Source organism: Mya arenaria, chromosome 8 (genome assembly GCF_026914265.1).
Source record: "Mya arenaria isolate MELC-2E11 chromosome 8, ASM2691426v1".
NCBI lineage: Eukaryota > Metazoa > Mollusca > Bivalvia > Myida > Myidae > Mya > Mya arenaria.
The window spans coordinates 15,061,213-15,082,700 of record NC_069129.1 but is presented as its reverse complement, the minus strand read 5'-3'; the positions used below and the strand labels follow the sequence as shown (position 1 = coordinate 15,082,700).

General features: G+C 36.7%; 1 protein-coding gene across 7 annotated transcripts in view; it reads right to left on the bottom strand.

Annotated features, from left to right (window-relative positions):
- Nucleotides 1-216: 216 nt before the first annotated feature.
- Nucleotides 217-21,488, bottom strand: part of LOC128243673 (uncharacterized) — a 47,253-nt gene continuing 25,981 nt past the window's right edge. For all 7 annotated transcript variants that reach the window (XM_052961567.1, XM_052961569.1, XM_052961564.1 and 4 more), the window contains exons 2-14: nucleotides 16,503-17,685; nucleotides 15,443-15,625; nucleotides 12,905-12,974; nucleotides 12,205-12,292; nucleotides 11,777-11,984; nucleotides 11,230-11,346; nucleotides 10,973-11,021; nucleotides 10,557-10,686; nucleotides 9,420-9,617; nucleotides 8,839-8,920; nucleotides 6,842-6,936; nucleotides 4,520-4,648; nucleotides 217-4,205 (exon numbers count right to left, since the gene is read on the bottom strand). In XM_052961567.1, the coding sequence (XP_052817527.1) occupies nucleotides 1,755-4,205; nucleotides 4,520-4,648; nucleotides 6,842-6,936; nucleotides 8,839-8,920; nucleotides 9,420-9,617; nucleotides 10,557-10,686; nucleotides 10,973-11,021; nucleotides 11,230-11,346; nucleotides 11,777-11,984; nucleotides 12,205-12,292; nucleotides 12,905-12,974; nucleotides 15,443-15,625; nucleotides 16,503-17,685 (4,983 nt within the window). In that variant the 3' untranslated portion in view covers nucleotides 217-1,754. The remainder of the gene's footprint in view (nucleotides 4,206-4,519; nucleotides 4,649-6,841; nucleotides 6,937-8,838; nucleotides 8,921-9,419; nucleotides 9,618-10,556; nucleotides 10,687-10,972; nucleotides 11,022-11,229; nucleotides 11,347-11,776; nucleotides 11,985-12,204; nucleotides 12,293-12,904; nucleotides 12,975-15,442; nucleotides 15,626-16,502; nucleotides 17,686-21,488) is intronic.

The window sequence follows — 21,488 nt, the reverse complement described above, 5'->3', positions numbered from 1 at the left end:
TCATCATCAATAAATCATCAGCAGTTTCAATCAGCAGCAGCAAGTTTTGCACTTACGGCCTATAATCTGCTTCTAAATAAGCTGTAGAATATTCAGTAGCAGAGCGTTGGTATAAAACATTATAAATATGGCTTTTTACTATGGTTGGTCCGATTTAGTGTGAACGTAGTCAGTGCATTACCTTGTTAAGTATAAACACAATATCAACGACAGGTACAGTGTATTTTATTAGTGTCATGAAACTCGTCATAAATTTGTCATGAAATAAAAATCATCAAAATATGAAATACAGAATATGGCATGAAAATAAATCATAAAACGATTTAATTTACTTACAAACTTAAGTCACCATTTGGTTAAATAAAACCTTATTTCCTAGCCTTGTTATAATGGATAAACTAACATGAGTGAAAATGCTGAAGTCATAAGTATTAAAAGCTTTTCAATATTTAAGCAAATGTTGGAAAAGAAACCTACAGCGCAGATATTATGACCAAACAATGTATATAGGTATCTGTTGTATAAATACGATTTTCGTTGTATCTAGCCATATGCAGATATATTAAATAATGATGCTGGTGACCCCATAAAATTTGGTATAATTAGTGGTTCTTTCTTACTGATAACTTATATGAACATTATTTTTTTACTTATTTTCAAATGAAATCTGTCGAGGAATAGACTATTTCACATTTGTATTTCAATAGCCATTCGGAACTCCTCGGTAATTTTTATCGAAACAAAGAAGTATTTCGTATTTTTTTGAATTTTTTATCATTAATAGAATGTAGTGTTTAAGCTTGTATTTATTGATCTAAGTTTAAATTGATTGCCAGTAAAGTGTTTTATTGCGAACATAATTAAGATTCCCAAGAGTTAAGTCATTAAGTTTAACCGCTGAATTAAATTACTACGCGATCTACTTGCGGCGGACTTAAACATACCGATTTCTGAGTATGTAAACCGTTCATATACATGCGAGGTTGTTTTCGATAAAAATGGCAGAGGAGTTCCGAATGCCCAATAGCTTTCCTGAAATCTTTTTTTTTGTCGGTGTAGTTTTACATGTTCTTTCACTATTCATAAAACCCTTTCAAATGATACAAAATGATCCGCGGTCATCAGGTATCCGAGATTCACACAATTGAACATCGGATATTTTATGTACGCAATGAATTTACGCCATAGAACTGATCATTAACCGAACGAAAAGAACCCTCAATAACTCCAGTGGATCAATTGAATCATACAAATATTTAATAGCAAAGACAAAGCCCTTTTCAGGTAAATACAGATATGCTAATATAATTTGATAGCTAACAATTCAAACGAATATCTGTATGATTCTAATTATAATCACCATGAATATTGAAGCGAAATGAGAGAGAAGTGCCAATAGGTACAGATTGTTAAAATACTTCACACATTATTTCCTTTAACATTATATTTCGACAAACATTTTTTTATAAAATGTACCCAAATAATCACTTGTTCTAATTATTAAAAGGCAGTTAATTTTCACGCACCATCAGCACATCTTTCTATAAATGATTAATGACCAGTTCTTACAAATCACTCATTGTCATACTTGTATATTCATGTATTTCTTCAAGTGTGTTGCTTTAAAAAAAAAATCCGTCTATATGTAAACAAGAATTTTAGAAAAACAAAACAAAATATAATTGCATAATACATAAAATAAATTAACTTCTGACATAAAAACAAGGCTTAATGTCTGGACATCCTTTAACACTTTATATGGCCATGTAAGAAATATCCTCATCATTGCTCAAAGGGGATTTCATTGCAGACGTTGACCCATAAGAGTAACCGGCCCTGACTTCATATGGAGAGCCAAAACTCGTTCTGCCAGTGTATTGAGGACTATTTTTTGGCATTCTATCAAATGCCGACTGGTTAAAGTTTGCCGCTTTCCGCAGTTTTGCTCGGTAGCCGTCATCTTTGTCATCAGATCGATCGTGTTCACCATTGTCATGGAAACCGTTGCTAAGACCGTTGCTATTGGGAATAACACGGTCACGAGAATTTGAACACTGGTTACGAGTATCTCTGTTTGGTAGATAGCCATTTGACAGTTGTGGTGTATACTGTCCATATGACTGCGAGTTTGGTGTAGTTTTCGGCGTCTGACGTGAGAAATGACCTTGTGATTCGGGTGTTTGACCTTGAGGTGCAGGATAAGCGCTAGGTGGTGAAAATTGGTTGGTCGATATATTTTCTGCTCTTGACTGTGGTGAAAAGAAAGGCTGTCGATTATCTGGTGACGTATATCGTGACGTCATATTTGAATCATTCACATTTTCATTGGGTGTAAACTGTTGGCCAGACGACCTTGGTGGGGCTAGATTCCTTTCACGCGGTGGTAATGGAGGTGACATGTCTTTACTGTCCGTGTTTGAACCATTCCTTCTGTGAGCAACAGGCGTTGACGTCATAGCATCGGGCTTGTTTGAACTATTGTCACCCGTTTTTGAATTATTTTCAGCTTTATCAAACTTATCTATTAATGAACCGATCGACTGAACGTTCATTGGTACTCTTTTGCCTGGTGTAGTGTAGTTCTTGTTTCCTAACAGTGCTCTTTTTCGTGGTGTTTCGGCTGCTGGCGCGTTCTTTTCTGGCGTTCTACTGGCAACAGATCTTGACTGGTGTTCATAGGCAGAGACCTCACCATTAAAATGTTGATTACTTCCAACCAGTTTTTGTTGTGCCTTTGGCTTCAAAACTTCATCAGAACTACGGTTTCTTGTATGTTCTTTGGTTTGACGTGAATATGGGTATGTGATGACGTCATGGTTATTTGGGACATCGCTATTTGTATGTGTATAGTCTAAATTCCCATTCCGCAAGGGCTTCGCGGGTTCAGCCTGTTGTCGTGGTATATTTGGATTTTCAAATTTACCCTGGTTTTCGTAATTATTGATAACTCTTGCTTTATAAATAGGTGCTGCCATACCAACTATGCGTTTAGACTCTGCAACCGGAGTGAGAAAGGTACTTTCAGAATTTGCCAAATATGAATCACGATGTGTATGATCTTTTTGCACACGACCATACAAGGGAAATTCCTCTCTTTGTGTTTCTGGTTTGTAGTTCACACCAAACTTATCATTATTGTTCATATCACTGGTATCTTTGTAAAACTCATCTCTTCGTATTTGCGGCGGAATGCCATTTTGGAGTTCATGTTTATGATCCTGTACCAAAATGTCGTCTGCATCTGGGTCGTCAATTGGTGATATAATTGTGTCAGGGATAGGCTTATTTGCAAACTCGCTCTCCAAACTCGCTAGTATACCAGATTCAGCATTTTGAAGCTGGTCGTCTGCTTTATAAGATGCGGCAGACGTACTTGGTTGATTTGTTCTTAGAATGTCGTATGGTGAAACAGGATTGTCGGTCGCATGTCTATTTGACAGTGAATTTGGTGTCTTGTGGTCCTTTGATTTCCTATCAGATGCTTCGTTTTTCTTTGAACTTCCGCCCGAGAACTTTTGTTTCATTGTGTTCTTAAACCTTGAAAATGACCTGGACGGACTTTGCGGTTTCGAATCAGTTTGATCAATCGAATCATGTTCTACTTCTTTTCTGACTTGCTCACGTTCGCGTCTCAACCAGGTCTTGAGCGAAAACTGAGATTGCGACTTTTTATCCCTGGGTGTGGCATTTGTTGATGACGTCATGTCTGGACTACGGTAGTTGGCACTTCCGGGTGGAGGACTGTGTTCGTGTACTGACGAAGGTGTCTGATTCAGTATCCCTGAGACTACGGGTATGGAATGTTGATGATGAAATTGACTATGATTTTGATGCAGACGATCAAATTCTGACTGGTTTTCGTAATTAGGTGGAACAAACGACGAGAAACCAGTCGGCGGTGAACCATTCTGGTTTGGATTTTGTGGCAGTGGTTTTCTCACTGATGAGGGCGGAGTTGAAGTCAGGGGTTTCGGAGAAGACGATCTATCACTGCCGCCAGAAGGCTTATAAGTCTCGTCCTGGTTCTTGGACCTGTTCGGTTTGGGCGGGACATTTGGTCTCGTCTGATTTTCAGGGACATCTGCCCAGCGATTGTTTTTATTGCGCTGTGCTGTTGATGTTTTGGGGTCGGTTGTAATGACTGAGTCTGCACCTTTCATCACCCCAGCTCGGAATATTCCATATCCTTGCAGCGAACACGCGGACTGAAAATGAAAAGGTACATTTGAATAGTAAAAACACATGTTCCTAAGACACAAACCTCTAAATACTAATACCTAGATAATTAAAACACGCACTAAGCCAGCTTTGAAGTATTCCGAAGTCAAAATCGCTTGATATTGTGTACTATGTATGTAACTATTTGTTATCATATTGAACAAACGTATCGCAAACGCGTGCTTGACGCCCGTCTGATTTGCCCTTTTTAAACTCCGCCGACTACAACATCAAGTGTAAACATTCTTTTATCAAACGATCTAACTTAACAGAGCTTAATTCACATAATAACATCGCTCACCAGTTGCCCTTTGTATTTGAACTCGAGCTCGAACCTCTCGCGGGCGAGTCGTCTGTGGGCCAGCTTCCAAACGTACTTGCAGTCGTGCAGGAACACCGCCCACACGTGGAAAAACTGCTGGGGAGTAACCTGAAAGGTCAATGTAATATTGTAGGAAAGTAGGGTCAATGTTAAATTGTTGGAAATAGTGTATATGAAAGGGTCAAGGTTACATTGTAGGAAATAGTGTATATAAAAGAAGAGTCAAGGTTACAATGTAGGAAATAGAGTATATAAAAGAAGAAGGGTCAAGTTTGCATTGTAGGAAAAAGCGTATATAAAAGAAGGGTCAAGGTTACATTGTATGGAATAGTGTACATGTATATAAAATAAGAATCAAGTGTACATTGTAGGAAATAGAGTGTATGAAAGAAGGGTCAAGGTTACATTGTAGGAAATAGTGTATATGGAAGACAGGTCTAGGTGACATTGTAGATAAATAGCGTATATGAACGAAGTGTCAAGGTTAAATTGTAGGAAATAGTGTATACGAAAGAAGGGTGAAGGTTTCATATATATGATTTTTGCGTTCACGTATAACAATTATACAAATAGCAAAATGAACATAATGTTGCTCTCAGACGATCCAATGATGCTCATAATTAATTCATATTTACATATGGTGAGATTCCTTTGCTTAATTGGCAAGCCATATAATCAATGTTCTTATATATTATGCATTAACATTGTATTTGCATAACAAATATTGTATTTCATGCTATTGTCGAAAAGAACAACAGAATTACATTTTCCCCCGTACCAGGCTCTGTTCTTGTATTGACTTTCTTGGGCTTGATTTATTTTTTAACATCATTCTCTTTATTGTCTCAGAAATTCCGAGAGGCTTATTTAATTACAAAGGGACATTCGGAGACACATACATTTAAAGTGCTGTATAACATTTCCTGGAAAATATCGAACACCACTTGATTTGATTTCATGTTTTCATGACGGCGTGGTGTTAAAGGCGCACTATATAGGTTGATTTGATATAATATTTTAATGCAGTTTAACTCATTTCGATTGAATGATTGAAACAAAAAGAAAATGCATATGATTAAGTTATATATAAAAAATATTAGCAATGTTTTTGGCGCTTATTCAAAGTGGGAATGTGTGGCCACGTGGCTATTAGTTTAAAAAATCCATTTATAGAAGCTACTTTATACCTAAATCATGTTTACTTTGGGGAGGGGGGAGGGGTATCAGTAAAGTCTAATAGTTATGCATTAAGGTAAATAAATAAAAATGCATCTAACTATACTATGTCCCTTTAAGTTGCTTCATTGACAAATGTTCACAACAAATGGGTCGATTCAGAACTTTGTAAAAGTGAACAACGCTGTTATCGTCATCATTGTCAACATTCAAATCTTTACTGCTCTGGAAACTTAAGGATCAACTGTATTTCTAAAACGATTTAAGACCATTGCTCCACCTTTATTTTATTATATTTATACATGTAAGCACATCATTATATAGTTCACGTTTAAAAGTTAACAACCATGTCGCCAATCACGTTGTTAACTTTAACAAAATTCTGAATAATCGGTCGGTGTGACCTCCTTTCTTTTGTTACGTTCCTTCATTAAACATGTTAAATCAAATCAACAAATATGCATAGCATTAACTTCAACCTAATTGCATCCTTTAAACACGGTTTAGTTACTTTATAGTATTAGCTAGTAACTTCTTAATGAAATATAATTCATAACCTTATAAGCTATATTATCGATCTTTTTGCAATCCAGAATAAATCAACATGAAAAGGACGTTATTTGAGCATTAAATTGAGCAAATGTCTCCCAATATATCAGACACATTTGATATATTATTCATTTGTACATTGTGGATAATACTTTATATTTCTTTGAAATGAAAAAAAATATGTTTAAACTAACAACAACGCCATATTTGACCATAAACTATTAATAATCATGGTCAGCAGTCTACTTGGTTGACCAGTTAATTTATTTATTTATTTTCAAAACGAAAAGAAGCAAACGCCGTGTTAATCTAATATATTTTTAATTGCTTTATTTTGCTACTTTTGTTATGAATTATTCAATACTTTTAACCTACTTACCAGCAGGCACATGTGCAAATAACACAACGCATTATTTTAATAGTAACTTCATGTACATGTTGTAAGTCTACTTGGATGGGACAGGTGACATAAAAATGCCAATCGGAACACTCTCGGCTATAATCATCTTCCGAGCTCGCCGGAGATGGCCAAGTAGTTACGGCACATCCAACGTTTTGCAAAAGTTTGGTACTCACGTGCTGTTTGTCGACGTAGAAGAATGTGGTTGTTCGGTCGAATGCGTCTCGAGTGTCCTGTAGCACCTTTTCTTGCTCACCGATTACTTCCAGAGCTGCAAAATATAGACCAAGGTCCGTTACATATTTACCCAGTGGGCGTTCTTCATATAAATAGGGGTGATAATTCCAATACCAACACAGGGGGAGCAATTCAAATACCGAGAGGTCATAACTCACATCCCGAGGAGATGTAGCTCAAAGACATAAGAGGCGTACCTCACATACCGAGAGGTCGTAACTCACATAACGAAGGGGCGTAACTCACATACCAAAGAGATGTAGCTCACAGACATAAGAGGCGTACCTCACATACCGAGAGGTCGTAACTCACATAACGAAGAGGCGTACCTCACATACCGAGGAAATGTAGCTCACAAACATAAGAGGCGTACCTCACATACCGAGAGGTCGTAACTCACATAACGAAGGGGCGTAACTCACATACCGAGGAGATGTAGCTCACAAACATAAGAGGCGAAACTCACATACGGAGGGGGCGTAACTCACATGTCGAGGGGGTGTTACTCACATGCCGAGGGAGCATTACTCACATACATAGGGGCAAAACTTACATACCTAGGGGGCATAACTCACATACCGAGGGGGCATAACTCACATACCGAGGGGGCATAACTCAAATGCCGAAGGGGCACAATTCACATACCGAGGGGGCATTATTCCCATGCCGAGGGGGCATAACACACATACGGGGGGGGGGGGGGCGAAACTCACATACCTAGAGGGCATAACTCTCACACCGAGGGGGCATAACTCACATACCGAGGGGGCATAACTCATATTCATATCAAAGCAGTGTAACTGATATAACCAGAGGCGTAACTAATAAAATCATGAGGCTTAACTTATAAAGCCAGGGACGTAACTGATAAAGCCTGTTTACCGTAACTACAATCAGAAAAGTTGCAATCAGAATGTGCACAAAACAATCTTTATATGAAATACGGACTGGAATGAGCTCTTAAATTGGAGACTAGGACCTGTGAAAAGACCTTGAACGAATGTGACAAATATCTGCACCATAAATCACGTAACTTTCTCCCGGGAAATACAACGGCTGATGTTTGACAAGATGTAGAGATGGGACAAATTACGTTGACAGCTAGAGTTCTCATTTCCTTGGACCGCGTTCGTGCTCAATGTCGCTGGCATATGTACGGTTTTTGTGAGGCAAATTAATCGCATTTATTCCAAGGGAGCTGTAGCGACAACAGAAATAATCTTTCGTTAAATAGTTAATACACGAACCATACATATCCATAGTTCATTTTTGAATTTATGAATTTTACGATCTAATAAATGAACCGACCAAGTCACGTGGCCTACTGCAATAACCAGATACCTGATCCTGATTTACAGCAATATTGTCTCCTCGAACCCACATTCTGTAAACTAAATACATATTCATTCCAATATATTGAACAATTATCTTTTTTGGCCATGTTTTCTACCCTTCTATCTCATGTTCGGGATACCAGCAATATTTACATACATTACTTCATGTGTCTATAACCAAACGATATGTCCATCACATACATACAGACACATGTAGTCATACATACAGACACATGTAGTAAGTCGCTCAAATAAAAGGACGGTTTATGAATTGGTTATAGTTTACAGTCAATGGTAGAATTTCCTGTAAGGGAAATAATCTTTGCAAAAATTTCGGACTAAGTGCATACAGAGTGGTAGAACCTGCACCATAAAAATACATATTACAGGGAAAATACCGCCGCATAGATTACGGACAGAGTAAGTACCGAATTGCGGTTCATGCGGAGATTGTTAAAGAACTCGGAAGTGATGTTTCAAACCGATATAATGGGTCGGGAGGACAAGAGTTCACCATATACATTTTAACTGTCATTCATAGAGAACGATGGAGCATTACCCTTGTATGAAGTAAGTATAGGGATATAGCGCTGTTACTGTACCTGCTGCGAAGAAATTCTCGGCAGTGACCCGGAAGCTATCCATGGGGCGGGTGGTATCCTTGTTTATGGCTGGGTCCAACAGCTGGAAAATAAATGTATGTTTGAACACACACCATTACCGATTTTATAAAAACCACTGACTTAGTAGAATAGTTTGTTTTCATGTGAGTTTTAGCATGTTTTACGAAAAACTTTGTTATGAAGGCATTTTATTTATACATTTGCTTAAAGTATGCGAGTCGGATTCCAAGTCTAGCCAACGTTATTACATATATGATAAAAAATCATCTTCTTGTGTTTCACCTGAAGGACAAGTACAAGTAAATGGCCTAAGTAAGGTTCCTATTTATTTTTTATGTTTATTTTCGTTCATTTGATACGCTCAATCCGTTATATGTTAGTAATTCATTGAGTGTATATTATATCTGCAGCTATAATTGAGCACCGTATCCAGTAAGCTTTCTAGTCAAATATGCCCTGTATCGAATAGCTCCTTAGTCAAATAGGGGCAAAAGGTTGAACAGACCCTTATTTCAAACGCGCCCATTTTTTTTTAAATAGCCCCTGTCCCTTCCCCTCACCTTTTCCCGCACGTGTTTCAGATCGGCGTGTATGTTGGACAGGGCGTCCTGGATCCCCTCAAAGGAGACGGAAGCCGCGTGCCGCATGTTGGACGGCTCCGGTAACCGGAAGCGCGTCGGGCAGCCAATGTCTACCTCACTCTCATATACGGCACAGTACGTCTTTAATACGAACTCGAGTAACGTCCCCTTGCCGTCCTGTATGATAAAGGAAACGAACAAGGATAAAAATTGTGGTTAAATATGATATGTTATGTTCCTTTTATTTTCAATTAAAAAATCCAGTTTTGTCCCCTTATTGTTATCATTTATATTTATTATTATTATTTATATTATTACAATATTATTATTATTATTATTATTATTATTATTATTATTATTATTATTATTATTATCATTATTATTAATTATAATTAAGATTTTGCTTTTATGAGTCCGAGTCTCAAACTTAGTCTCAAGATACGGGACAAACAGTCTCAAGATACGGGACAAACAGTCTCAAGTCCAAGTCCAGACTCAGAAAAGCACATGTTTATTCCATTTCTTTAACAAAATATGTAAATACAAGTAAAACATTCAAATAGTAATATATTTCCGCAAATTTTACCATCAATGCTCTGACAAAAGGAAAATTACAATAATTTTTTTTTTGCCATAATGAGTCTTGAGTCTGAACTCAGACTAGAGACTGTTCGTAATCACTGCCCCGGGTTATTGTACAATGAATACTTTAAAACTGCACGCTGGCAGTTTTACCGTTTTGAAAACTTGTTTTCTTTCTTGTCTTGGAATAAGACATATTTTGTAAATATCTGATTATCTAGTGATATACGACTGCTGACAAAATATCAGATCGCTGGTTTTCTTATTTACGTTCGAAAATAAATGAGTTATGGCTCATAGCGTTACTAACGCTTTAAGAAAAATGCATAACACATAAAAAATATCATAAATAAGAAAACCTGCTATCTATATTTTTGTCAGCAGTCTTATATTACTGGTTTTCATGTCTTTTCGCAGAAATTGGCTCTTTCCAAGACAAAAATATATAAAAGTTGTTAAAACGTTTAATCTGTGAGAGTGCAGCTCTAAATGCATCAGTGACCGTTTCGACGTGCCAAACACTAGACAACGTACCCTGTCCGATAATTCCTTTACTTTGTTAAGAACGTCCAAGCCATAACCGTCCGCCTGTCCGCATTCCGTGCCGCCGTTCAGGTAATTCCCCACCGCAAGAACCGTCTCAAGTAGCTGTTTGAGGGGCGTACTGCGCATGACCGGAAACATAGGTGGTTAGAGGGTCATTGAAAGGGTTACGATGTTTTAATATCACAAATTAATCAAATCCGTGGTAAATGTTAGGTCAGAAATCGTCGCAAAACCAGAAATTATTAACAAAGAACCTTGCACAATTTAAACAATCTTCAGTTTTAAAACATTCATGAGAAAACAACTTGTATTGGTAGTGATACATGTCTAGCAAATGGTGTAGAAGTAAGTGGTGGAATCGGTTTTGCCACATTGTGTTATGTTGTCAGAAACAGTAACTGTACCTGCTTGTGATCTCATCACAGGCAGTATTTAATTCCCTCATCTGTTGGTCTGGAAAACATACATAAAAAAACAAAGTAAAAGAGGCGAAATTACGACCACATACTTTTAAAAGTGCAAACGATAAACAAACATTGAGTCTGGAGTTGTTTTTGCTATGTTTTACTGTTGTTGTACTTTTGGTAAATGTGACAACCTAAACATCATATAAAAGGTTAAAAAGACTATATACGCTTAGCTATCGGTTTAAACGTCTCACCAATCTCGAACAGGTGTAGGAGGAGCCGGAACCGGAAGCGGATAAACTCGAGTCTGTCCCGGAAGTGGTCAACCTTGGATAGCTCGAACACAAGGTACTCGGGGTGATCTAGATGGCCTGAAGGGGAAAGCAATTTGGTATTGTTGCTTTTTTATTTTATTTTTTGACTAAACAAAAACGATTGTTTACTTCAATGTATACAATAACTCTTTACAATGTCCTCTGGTGAATAGTTTTGAAGTCCTGGTTTGACCAATGTCGGATACTTGAACAGTGTAAACAGAATGTGTACCGTGGATGCCGATGATACGTTGTGTCGTCACAAACAAGCCTAGCGTCAGATAGTTACTTAAAAAGTACTTGATCTAGGATTCGTATCGAAAGCGAGTAAAATGTTTTCTTGATTAAACAAATTAATAAAGTATATAAGGCAAGTCCGCGCCCATTTGCTGTATTATGGCTTGACCATGCGATGTAAACGGTTTTTGGAAGTCTAAGGAGAGGATTTAACCAAGTAAAAACACACACACATGAATTTCAATTTTACCTGCGCCCTTCTTCCTCACGTGATACAGGATTCTGTCAATGTCTTGTGATGGAGACAGTAGCTCCATTAACTCTGCAAGTCCGTCGTGGTTCACCTGTGACGTATCCAGCGTCGACACAGAAGAAATGACGTCATTCAGGGTCGCGCGCAAGCACTTCATGCAGACGACAATCCGTTGAGAGCGTTCGGTGTCGTAAATACTGACGAGCTAATAAGGAAAAAAAAACATGCATTTTTACGATCTTTTTATCTTTATTGAAAATACTTTCCACATAACACACTATTTTATGGTGGTTTAAAGAATGTGATTTTCGAGTGGCTATAAAACTTGTTGAGCAGATTATGCAAAACCATTTAGGCAATTTATCTAACTTAAAGCTATTTTATGAACAATTCGGCAAGTTAGCAAACATCGTCCTGTCTAATACCTGTTGTCTTGAGCGCCCTCTACGTATGATGAGATCGTCATAGAGTGTCGCCCCGTCCGTTTGTGAGGCCACCGGTACACTGAACAACCTGAACAAGGGAGGTAAATGTTGAAGACTTCTGTATGTTCAGGGGAGAGAATCACATGCAAAAATGTATAGTTGAGAGATGTTAATGATGAAGCAAAATAGAACCTTTTCTTTACAAAAGAATAGCCATGCCCCGTTTTTGCTGATGTATAACTACGTCATTACAATTACACAGAAACATGTTGACTCTTGACAGTTGACTCGCGTACTAAACCTAGCAACAACCATAAAATTGTAGTTATTACTACAACACCAGCGTTATGGCCACTCGAATTATAATACAACGTATTATATCAATTCATTTTCACGCCCCCCACACCCAAAAAAAAATTGTCCAAATTTACTTTTTATTTCAATATGGGAGAAAAAGGTATTAAAATACGCTACAAAATCACCATTTCAGACTACAAATTATCAAAATTTCCTTGACCGGGGAGTAACCTCAAACTCCCATGCAAATAGTTTGCGCCATATACTTTCGGTTATGATGTAGGGGCGTATATCAAGAGGAAGCACGCCTAATTACACCCCCTTAAACGTCAATTGCTGGATCCGCCCCTGATTTTACTTTATTTACATCAATTTTATATGAATAAATTTTATATAAACTGACCGTTCGATTTCCTCCGAGTCCAGTTTAGGTTCGATCATCGTGTGCCAGATTGTCGCCTGCTCCTCGCCACCTTGCGGAGAAAACATAATACACCTTTCTTATATTGCCAAATGAATAGTTTCCGGTTTACTCTTCGTCAGAAACAGTAAACGAAAGGAAGTGACATCACAACTATTGCTCACGTAGTTCCGGTTAATTAAGGTATCGAGCTACCATGTTTAATGTCAGGATGACAACAGTAAGAGCCACAAATAAGCTAAGTATCTAATACGATCGAAATGTTAAATGCCCCATATTATTTGGGTATTATTATTATGGGTATAACTTGCTGATACTACTAATATGTTAAAAATGGCCGGAAATATTTTTTGCAGTTATTTTATCTTGTATTTTGCTCATTATTACAAATGAAGTCGAAACGGAAATATCCTTTGCATTCATGTACATAAAAAGGTGCCCTTTGAACATTTTTTTTAGTATAATGTTAACATATATTCTTTCTCGTTAGAAACAAACCATGCATGTGGAAACCAAATAATATGGGGTCGCCTGGCATTCCCTACCATATTGTGTATGTGATACCTTAAATTATTTACTTACAAATAATGAATTAACTAACGGTATCCCATACATAGTCTACATGCAATTCGAAGAAGCCAAATTTCGAAAAAGAATTCACAAATTATGAACGCATAAACCGTTAACCGTATAAATTACTACAACAAACACATACTTTCCAAAATATACATTTGGTTAACTTGTTATGAAGTAAATAACTGTCTTAAATCTTTCAAAAATAGTTAATGACAAAAAGGCAACGGACATGGGTATGCATACGCAGTCGAAAGCATTGAAACCAGAACATGACATATTTCTGTAGTTTTTGCCCTAAAATATTTTGAATTGTATCATTCAGTTGCTCAACAATACACTATCGTTGACAATAATTCGGAATACATTAGTTTCGCTTTTCTTCTAGCAGTAATTTCAGAAGCCACCCATGAAAAACAAGGAACATCTTGCAACACATTTTAACAAGGAAAAGTCCTAGTAATTAAAGAAAAATGGCTCTTTTTATTTAAATATCAAATAAGACAGATATACGCAATTTAAAAGAATACGAAAAAAAAATGATTGCGCTCATTTGAATAAAACAGATTCTGGAGATGATGTATCACTGACGTTAAACTGCATGTGTATTGCAACGCCCTTAAACTCTTAGTTATGATTCTAGCTTCAAGTACAGTAGCACTGAAAACATAACTTTATAACATAACTATTATAAGGCCTAAAAATACATTTGGTTCGGGTTACCCGACTCTACCTACGAAAATAGGCGCCAACCCTATCATTTTTATAGTCTGTTGGTAAAAAAATTCTTTATTTTTGTATTTATTAGTACATTTTGTGTGTGTCAAAAAATAGTTTAAAATCTTTAAAGCTTTATACAGAAGATTACCACAATCCTCCAATGATGACAATAGAGTTCTTACATAAGCTTAATAATAAAATAAAAAATAAAAAGTCGACCTACCCTACCTGTTTTTTAAAAGAATTTAACCCCAACCAATTTTCCCTTGGCCTAAGGAAGATGAAGCAACCTCAAAATGGGCTCTATATGGCAATTGTCTGTGTTTTTCATGACCTACTACTCATCACGGCATTCCTTATTTCAAAGCTTGTCAAAACGATCTAATTTTGATTGTTCTATCTGTCAAAAACAAGGGTATTGCGTGTCGCTCTATTCACATGGAGTCTAGGGTGCAGCCAGATAGCATGTGTTCATTGCAACATGATCACAGGTTTTACGCAAGAGTTTGTCATGTCAGGTCACATTAAATGTCTTGTCAGTTGTTTTTTTTAAAGTAAATTGCAGTTATGTTTCTTTTAATGAATTTGCGGACGCCAATGTCTACGTTGTAAAGCATTCCGTAAGAATTTTAAGAACGTTAAAGCTGCACTCTCACAGATTGACCGTTTTGAGAACGTTTTTATTTTTTTGTCATGGAATGAACCAATTTATGCGTAAATATCTGCAAACCAGTGATATAAGACTGCTGACGAACGATCAGATCGCAGATTTTCATATTTCCGTTCGAAAATTAATATTTTGTAGGTAAAAGCGTTACTAACGGTTTAAGTTAAATGCATAAAACATCTTCTTTTTTTAACTTAGATATGAAAATCTGCGATCCTCATTTTTTCAGCAGTCTTATATCACTGGCTTTCATGCATTTTCGCATAAATTGGCTCGTTCCAAGACAAAAAAGTTGTAAAAACGTTCAATCTGAGAGAGTGCAGCTTTAACATGATACATAGAAATATTCTTGATATCTTAAGTATTTTAAGTATAATTGTATGGTGTATTGCGTTAGATGCCCTTCAATGTAAAGACTACCGCAAGAAAGGAAGACAATTTCGCAGACGCTAATGTTGACGTAAAGTATACCTTTTTTATGTGTCATCAAAAATCTTGGTTCTGCGAACCGTCGGTGAAACACATACTCAAAAACTGCCTCTCGGTAGTTAACTACTTACTTTCGTCCTTCAGGATAATCCGTGTCCATGGTAAAGAAGTCATCTTGGCGTCCGTCTGTAAATATGGCTTATTCGGATAAAGTCGGCTCCCGCGGCCGGGTCGGGGCGGAAGCGGCGGGGGTGCCTCACCGTCACTTCCGGTCGCAGGTCCAATCGACTTCCGGTCATGATCCGTCTTAGAACCTTGACACAGAACGTAAAGACAACATTTCAACATCGTCAGCAAATAATTTGTGATAATATTATTCCGGACTCAAAACAAAATAGCTAACATGAGTAGAAACATATTTTTTATGTATGCATGTGTTGTCTCTAATAGTCATAGGGTCTTTGACCGCTTGTCCGATTTTCCGTCTTAAATTCACAGCATCTGACTCCAAGAGCACTATTCTATTGAAAATGTTATTTTGTCAATATTTTATATTGGTACAAGTTGCAATCAAAATGGAATGAAAGATAGCTTAGAAAAATAATTAAGTTCAATTAATAAACAGCTTTGCAGTCGCCGACCCTATTAACCGCCATATAATTTCCATTATATTGAAATATTGATTTATGACTTTTAAAGATAGCCAATAAAAGGATGCTAAAATCCGTAAAATTAATATTTTGACTGGTTCACAGCGGACAATAGTAATAATTCGTATTCTACCCCAGGTATTTATCTAAGACCAGTCTGCTGATTGTTTTCCGGTACCAGCATCTGTCGCACGTGCTATGGCTTTTATGAAGATAACGGCTCCGCCTCTTAGAGTAATTAATAGATCACAAAATGATAATGCCCTTTCGTTAAAAGTGGAAAATGTTGACCTCCCCTTATTTAATGGATACAGCCTAGGCTATCAGACACATTTGAACTTAACCTTTAAGGCCGAAGAAAATATTTAAATTGTGATTCCCACCGCCCCTGTCTGAAATCCCAGCCAATTGTTGTTTGTTAATTTGTTTTGCAAAAAAACAAAACGAAATTGATGCATCGGGCACAATTTCTTTTTAAATTTGAAATCGAAATCTGTACCCTTTTTTCTTTGGCCAAAACAGTACGTTAAAGCATACTCACTTAAGAAGTTAAGGACCCCAGTTTTGTTGTTGATCATGGCATATGGCGAAGACTTTGTACTCGAGTTCTCGAGCATTTCAGCAATACTTCGCAATTCGTGCATTTTTGCCATTAATTTATTAATCCTTTCCTCATAGGTTCTCAAAATATGCGAATGTTCCTTTTTCATACGACGCATTTGTTCTATTAATTGTTTTTCATTATCTGAGTATGAACTCTGATAGTCTTGCTGCCACCGTCTCGGTGACGTCATAGTTTCTACGTCATTAGTTGCGGATGTATCTGTGTTAACGCTCCGTGGAAAACTCGACGTTCCATCATATTCTGTGCTCGTTTGAGTTCTCTCCATGACCGGAAGTGGGTCTTCTGGGCCTTCTTCCGGTATGACGTCATGGTCACGTGAATGCGAATGCGAATGCGAATTAGAGGGTGACGTATATGAAGTTTTCACGGTTGGCTTATCTTTGTGTTTTCCGTATGCATGAGACAAAATGTCCACTGAACTTTCGCTAGATGCCGTGCTTGCTCGCTGTAAATTCCAGGATGTTTGGTAGCTTGGTATTTGAGAATGTGACGTCATGACACGATGACCATGGTTCTCTCCCACACCGTTTTGCATTTCTCGAAAGTAATTGTTCACGTCATGTGTATAAGGTACATTTCTACTCGAATCGCGAGCTACTGAATGGTCTATGGGTCGTATGGTTTCCTTTTGTTGATATAGTTCACGCTTAGTCAGAGTTATATCCGCACTAGAATAACCGTAGGATTTCGACGGGCTAGTGGTCAGATCGGAGTGAAATGATGTCATATTTTGACCATGTTGTGACGTCATGTTTGGACCATGTTGAGACGTCATATTTTGACCATGCTGTGACGTCATATTCAGACCATGTTGTGACGTCATATTTGGACCATGTTGTGACGTGATATTTGGACCATGTTGTGACGTCATATTTGGACCATGTTGAGCCGACCAGGTGTAAAGCTGTACGGAGTCCTCAAATTTGCCAGCACCAAATACTCCGCGTATAACTCCGTCGTTAAAGAGCTGTCGGCAGAATTTCAGCGCCGCTGCTCTGCTACGGAAGTGTTGGTTGTGGCGTTCGAGGACGCTGGTTACCAGCTGGGATCCCTTAAACACGTTCTCAGTTCCGCTAGTGCGCAATCGGCTCCAGTTCATCTGAAGATAAAAAGTGTTTATGTTGTGATTAATTGGTATTTTAAATGACGACGATCATTAAATATATTGCACAATGTACCGACCTACACGATTTTGCTTTTAATGTTCTATATATGAAACACACACTCGTCCATTAATATCACTGCAATAACGTCCTCCTACCTGATACATCTAATTTTTTGCACTGTCAGCATTTTAAAGATTGAAAATCACTTATATTTGCACTGATATGTATGCCAATGTAATTTCAATATTTTGACTGTACGAACATACTTCAGGTGGTTCTCCAGGCCCATTTATCAAAATATGAACTTATTAATGTTCATTTACCCCGACCTTTATCTTACGATCGAGCATGATAGTTGATAAAAATTGCCGCTTTAGGGGCTATTGATAATAAGATGAGTCTTTACTTGCATAATGCAATACATACACAGTTTACCGAGTTGTAATATTGACATTCATTGAATACCATGTTTTAAACTGTCAGCAAGAGTTGATCGAGTCATGTTTGTTTATAATTTGTATTAAAAATTGCTCTTTATTTGTACAAGTAGTTTTCGATGACCGTGTAACTGCTTATATATGGTCATAAGACCTACTACTGACCGAGACTCTTTCTGAATGAATGATTCATGGTCATTTATCGAATTGAAATCTTAATGAAAAGGTCACCATCTGTTAAGAATAACCGTAGCAATGGAAATAACAATATTTTTGTATTATTTTGCACCGAATGTGAGAATCCATTAGATACACAACGTACTAAACGGAGTCAATTTCCATGATCAAACAAGATAAAATGGCCAGATTACTTGTATTTACCGGTAGCTTCAAAACGTTCCATTTGCAAATTGGTTTTATCATTTACTGCAATTTACATAAATCATTTCAACACATCTTTACAGCCACTGAACATTGTTTTGTTCAAACTATCATCCATTTTATCTTTCTCACAGCGTGGGACATGTATAGATTTAAGACAAAAAAGTGTTTTAATAGAAATGATACCGTGACTTAAAACAGTTTACCAAGATCTGTACGACTGTATAGCGAGCTTTGAAAATGACCTGGTAAAACTAAATGAAAACTGAAACCCGATACTCTATTTTAAAGCTGACTCTCACAGATTGAACGTTTTGACAACTTTTATTTTTTGGTCATGGAACGAGCCAGTTTATGTGAAAATGCACGTAAACCATTCATGTAACACAGCTGGCAAAAACATATACACATAATTTCTTTTTAAGTTCATTTTTTTTCTTAAACCGTTAGTAACGCTTTAAGCCATAAAATATTAGTTTTCGAACTGTAATATGAAAATCTGCGATCTAATATTTTGTCAGCAGTCTTTTATCACTGGATTGCAGATATTTACGCAAAAGTTTGCTCATTCGAAGATTATTTTTTTTAAAGTTATAAAAACGGAAAATATGTGAGAGTGCAGCTTTAAACCCTTCCTAAAACAGGGAATCAACAAAAGTTTTAATAATAAAGATATTAACAATATGAACATCAACTTTAGACACCGCATATCGCGTTGCTCATAAGAAGCAGTGATCGTGTTAAGACACCGGTAACAATGTTTTGTCCGGGCCCGGTCAAGCTGATGGCGCACCTGTCGTGGGCAACCGTAAATCCTTTGGAGCACACGGCTTGGTTTTGTAATTTACCGGCAGTGGTATCGGAGACCCGCGGGCGGCCTTAATCTCAGATTATATCCGACAACTGGTCGCAGTGTCGCGTGCGTGTACAAGAGGTGATGTATGAAGATATTGGAGATTTTGGTCACAGATAAACATCATACTAATTGGTGCCATAAGTGATATGAAATTAGTATTTTTGACAGGCAAATATTAAACATATCCCTATCGCAAATATTAGAGTTATTTAACAATGATTCTCATTGATTTGTGTTCTAGTGGAGAAAATAAATCAAAAGACAAAAATGACACATTGTGTACTAAATTGTCGCTGCACAAGTTCGCAAGGTGCGTGTCTTATATTAGAGGAAAAAACTCACATTCAAGACTTATCAGATACGTGATGAACACTGAGCAATTGACACGTGCCATGCATTATAAGGTATACAATCAAATAATGGTTAAATGTGGGTTTGAATGCTCGGTATTTCGTGCACCGTGCTCGTTACGAGTCCTTGTGGTTTACTGTGTCGACGGCCTACCTGTAATTACACTAGCCAATGTACCAAATTAAAATGTAATAATTGAAAATAAGTGACTCCCAAAAAAGAAATTTCATGAAAAATGCCCTCTCATTAACGGTGTGAGTACATTTTTTTATGAATATTCGTTCATAAACAAACCAATCTTAGAACTTATGTCAAAGGAACTATTTCACGTTTGTTTAGGTCAAACATTGTAAACAATAATCTCGTTTGAAATGTCAACAAAATGCTTGTAACAGTAATAAAACAGAATCAAAGGATCTATTTTGTTAATAATTATAAAAAAACTGTGACAAAAATTGAATTTTTGCCGAAACGCTTTAATAACGCTATTGTCAATTTTTGTACTTCAAACCACATGTTAATTCTTTTGATGATGTACAGAAGATCAGTGACTTAGAAAAAGCATTCATGCTGACTTTTCAATTTTGTAAATGTGTACTTTACTTGTTAGTAGGAATTATTCTTGCTTTCTTATACTTACAAATATTGACTATTATGATTATTTTGTGATTATCTGTCTATTTGATATAACATATGTATTGAATTTATTATATTATTAAAATAAAAACTGGTTAAATCAACGCGATTGAAAATTGGATTTTTTTGAAAATTGCAAATTATGTTCAAATAAGAATCTGCCGGTTTGTTCATAAAAAATAAGTAAAATAACTAAGTTTTAACAAAGTTTTAAAATTATTCCCTGCCGACATACAGGAGAACGGAGAACGAGCGCCTTGAAAAGAAGCATGACAGCATTACAAAGGCAGGAAAAATTGATAAAATATGCATGCCCATATACATAACCCCACGCTTAGGGAAGATAATGAACGACAAGTATGCTATAGGAATGTTATTATGAATTATGAATGATAAACATTGCTCTCAGATCCAATAAAGGAATGGAAAAAAATCATAAGAATAGACTGTGTATAAAGATATTAACATTTTATATTGTAGGGAAACGATTTTTGTGTGAATAAATGATGACATAAATACGAACCATTTTCTAATTATGAGAAACTTATGAACTTAAAACAGCTTATCCATGTCCAATATCAATAATCAATTCGTGAAATAATTTTTAACTGTATTTCATGTATCGTTTTCTATATCGAGGTAATTTCCATGATTCTAGGCGTACTGGAAGTTTTAACAATATGTATTCAATTACTAGTATAGAGTATATGTATCAATTGTGTACATGTTGCTACTATACAATAATTAAAGAAAGTGGGCTTAAATATGCAAATGTAGATTTCTAATCAACACGGTCATATTAGGACGTTAAAGTCACAAATGTCACCACCTTTCCCTACAACGGCCGAGACGTTCATAGCTCAGGCTAGCCATGTGTATGGTAGGTATGATTGATGAGTTTTGCTAAATTAAGTGAATATGTTGATTTTTCAATTAGGCGTTTTACAACTCATTATCATCACCGCCGCCACCACTACTACTATCACTACCACAACCAGCAGCACCATCACCAACATGACCATCATCATCATCATCATCATCATCATCATCATCATCATCATCAAAGCTTAAGCTACAACAGCACCGCTACCTACACAATAGACAGCAATAAATGATCTCAGTATCAACTTTGAAC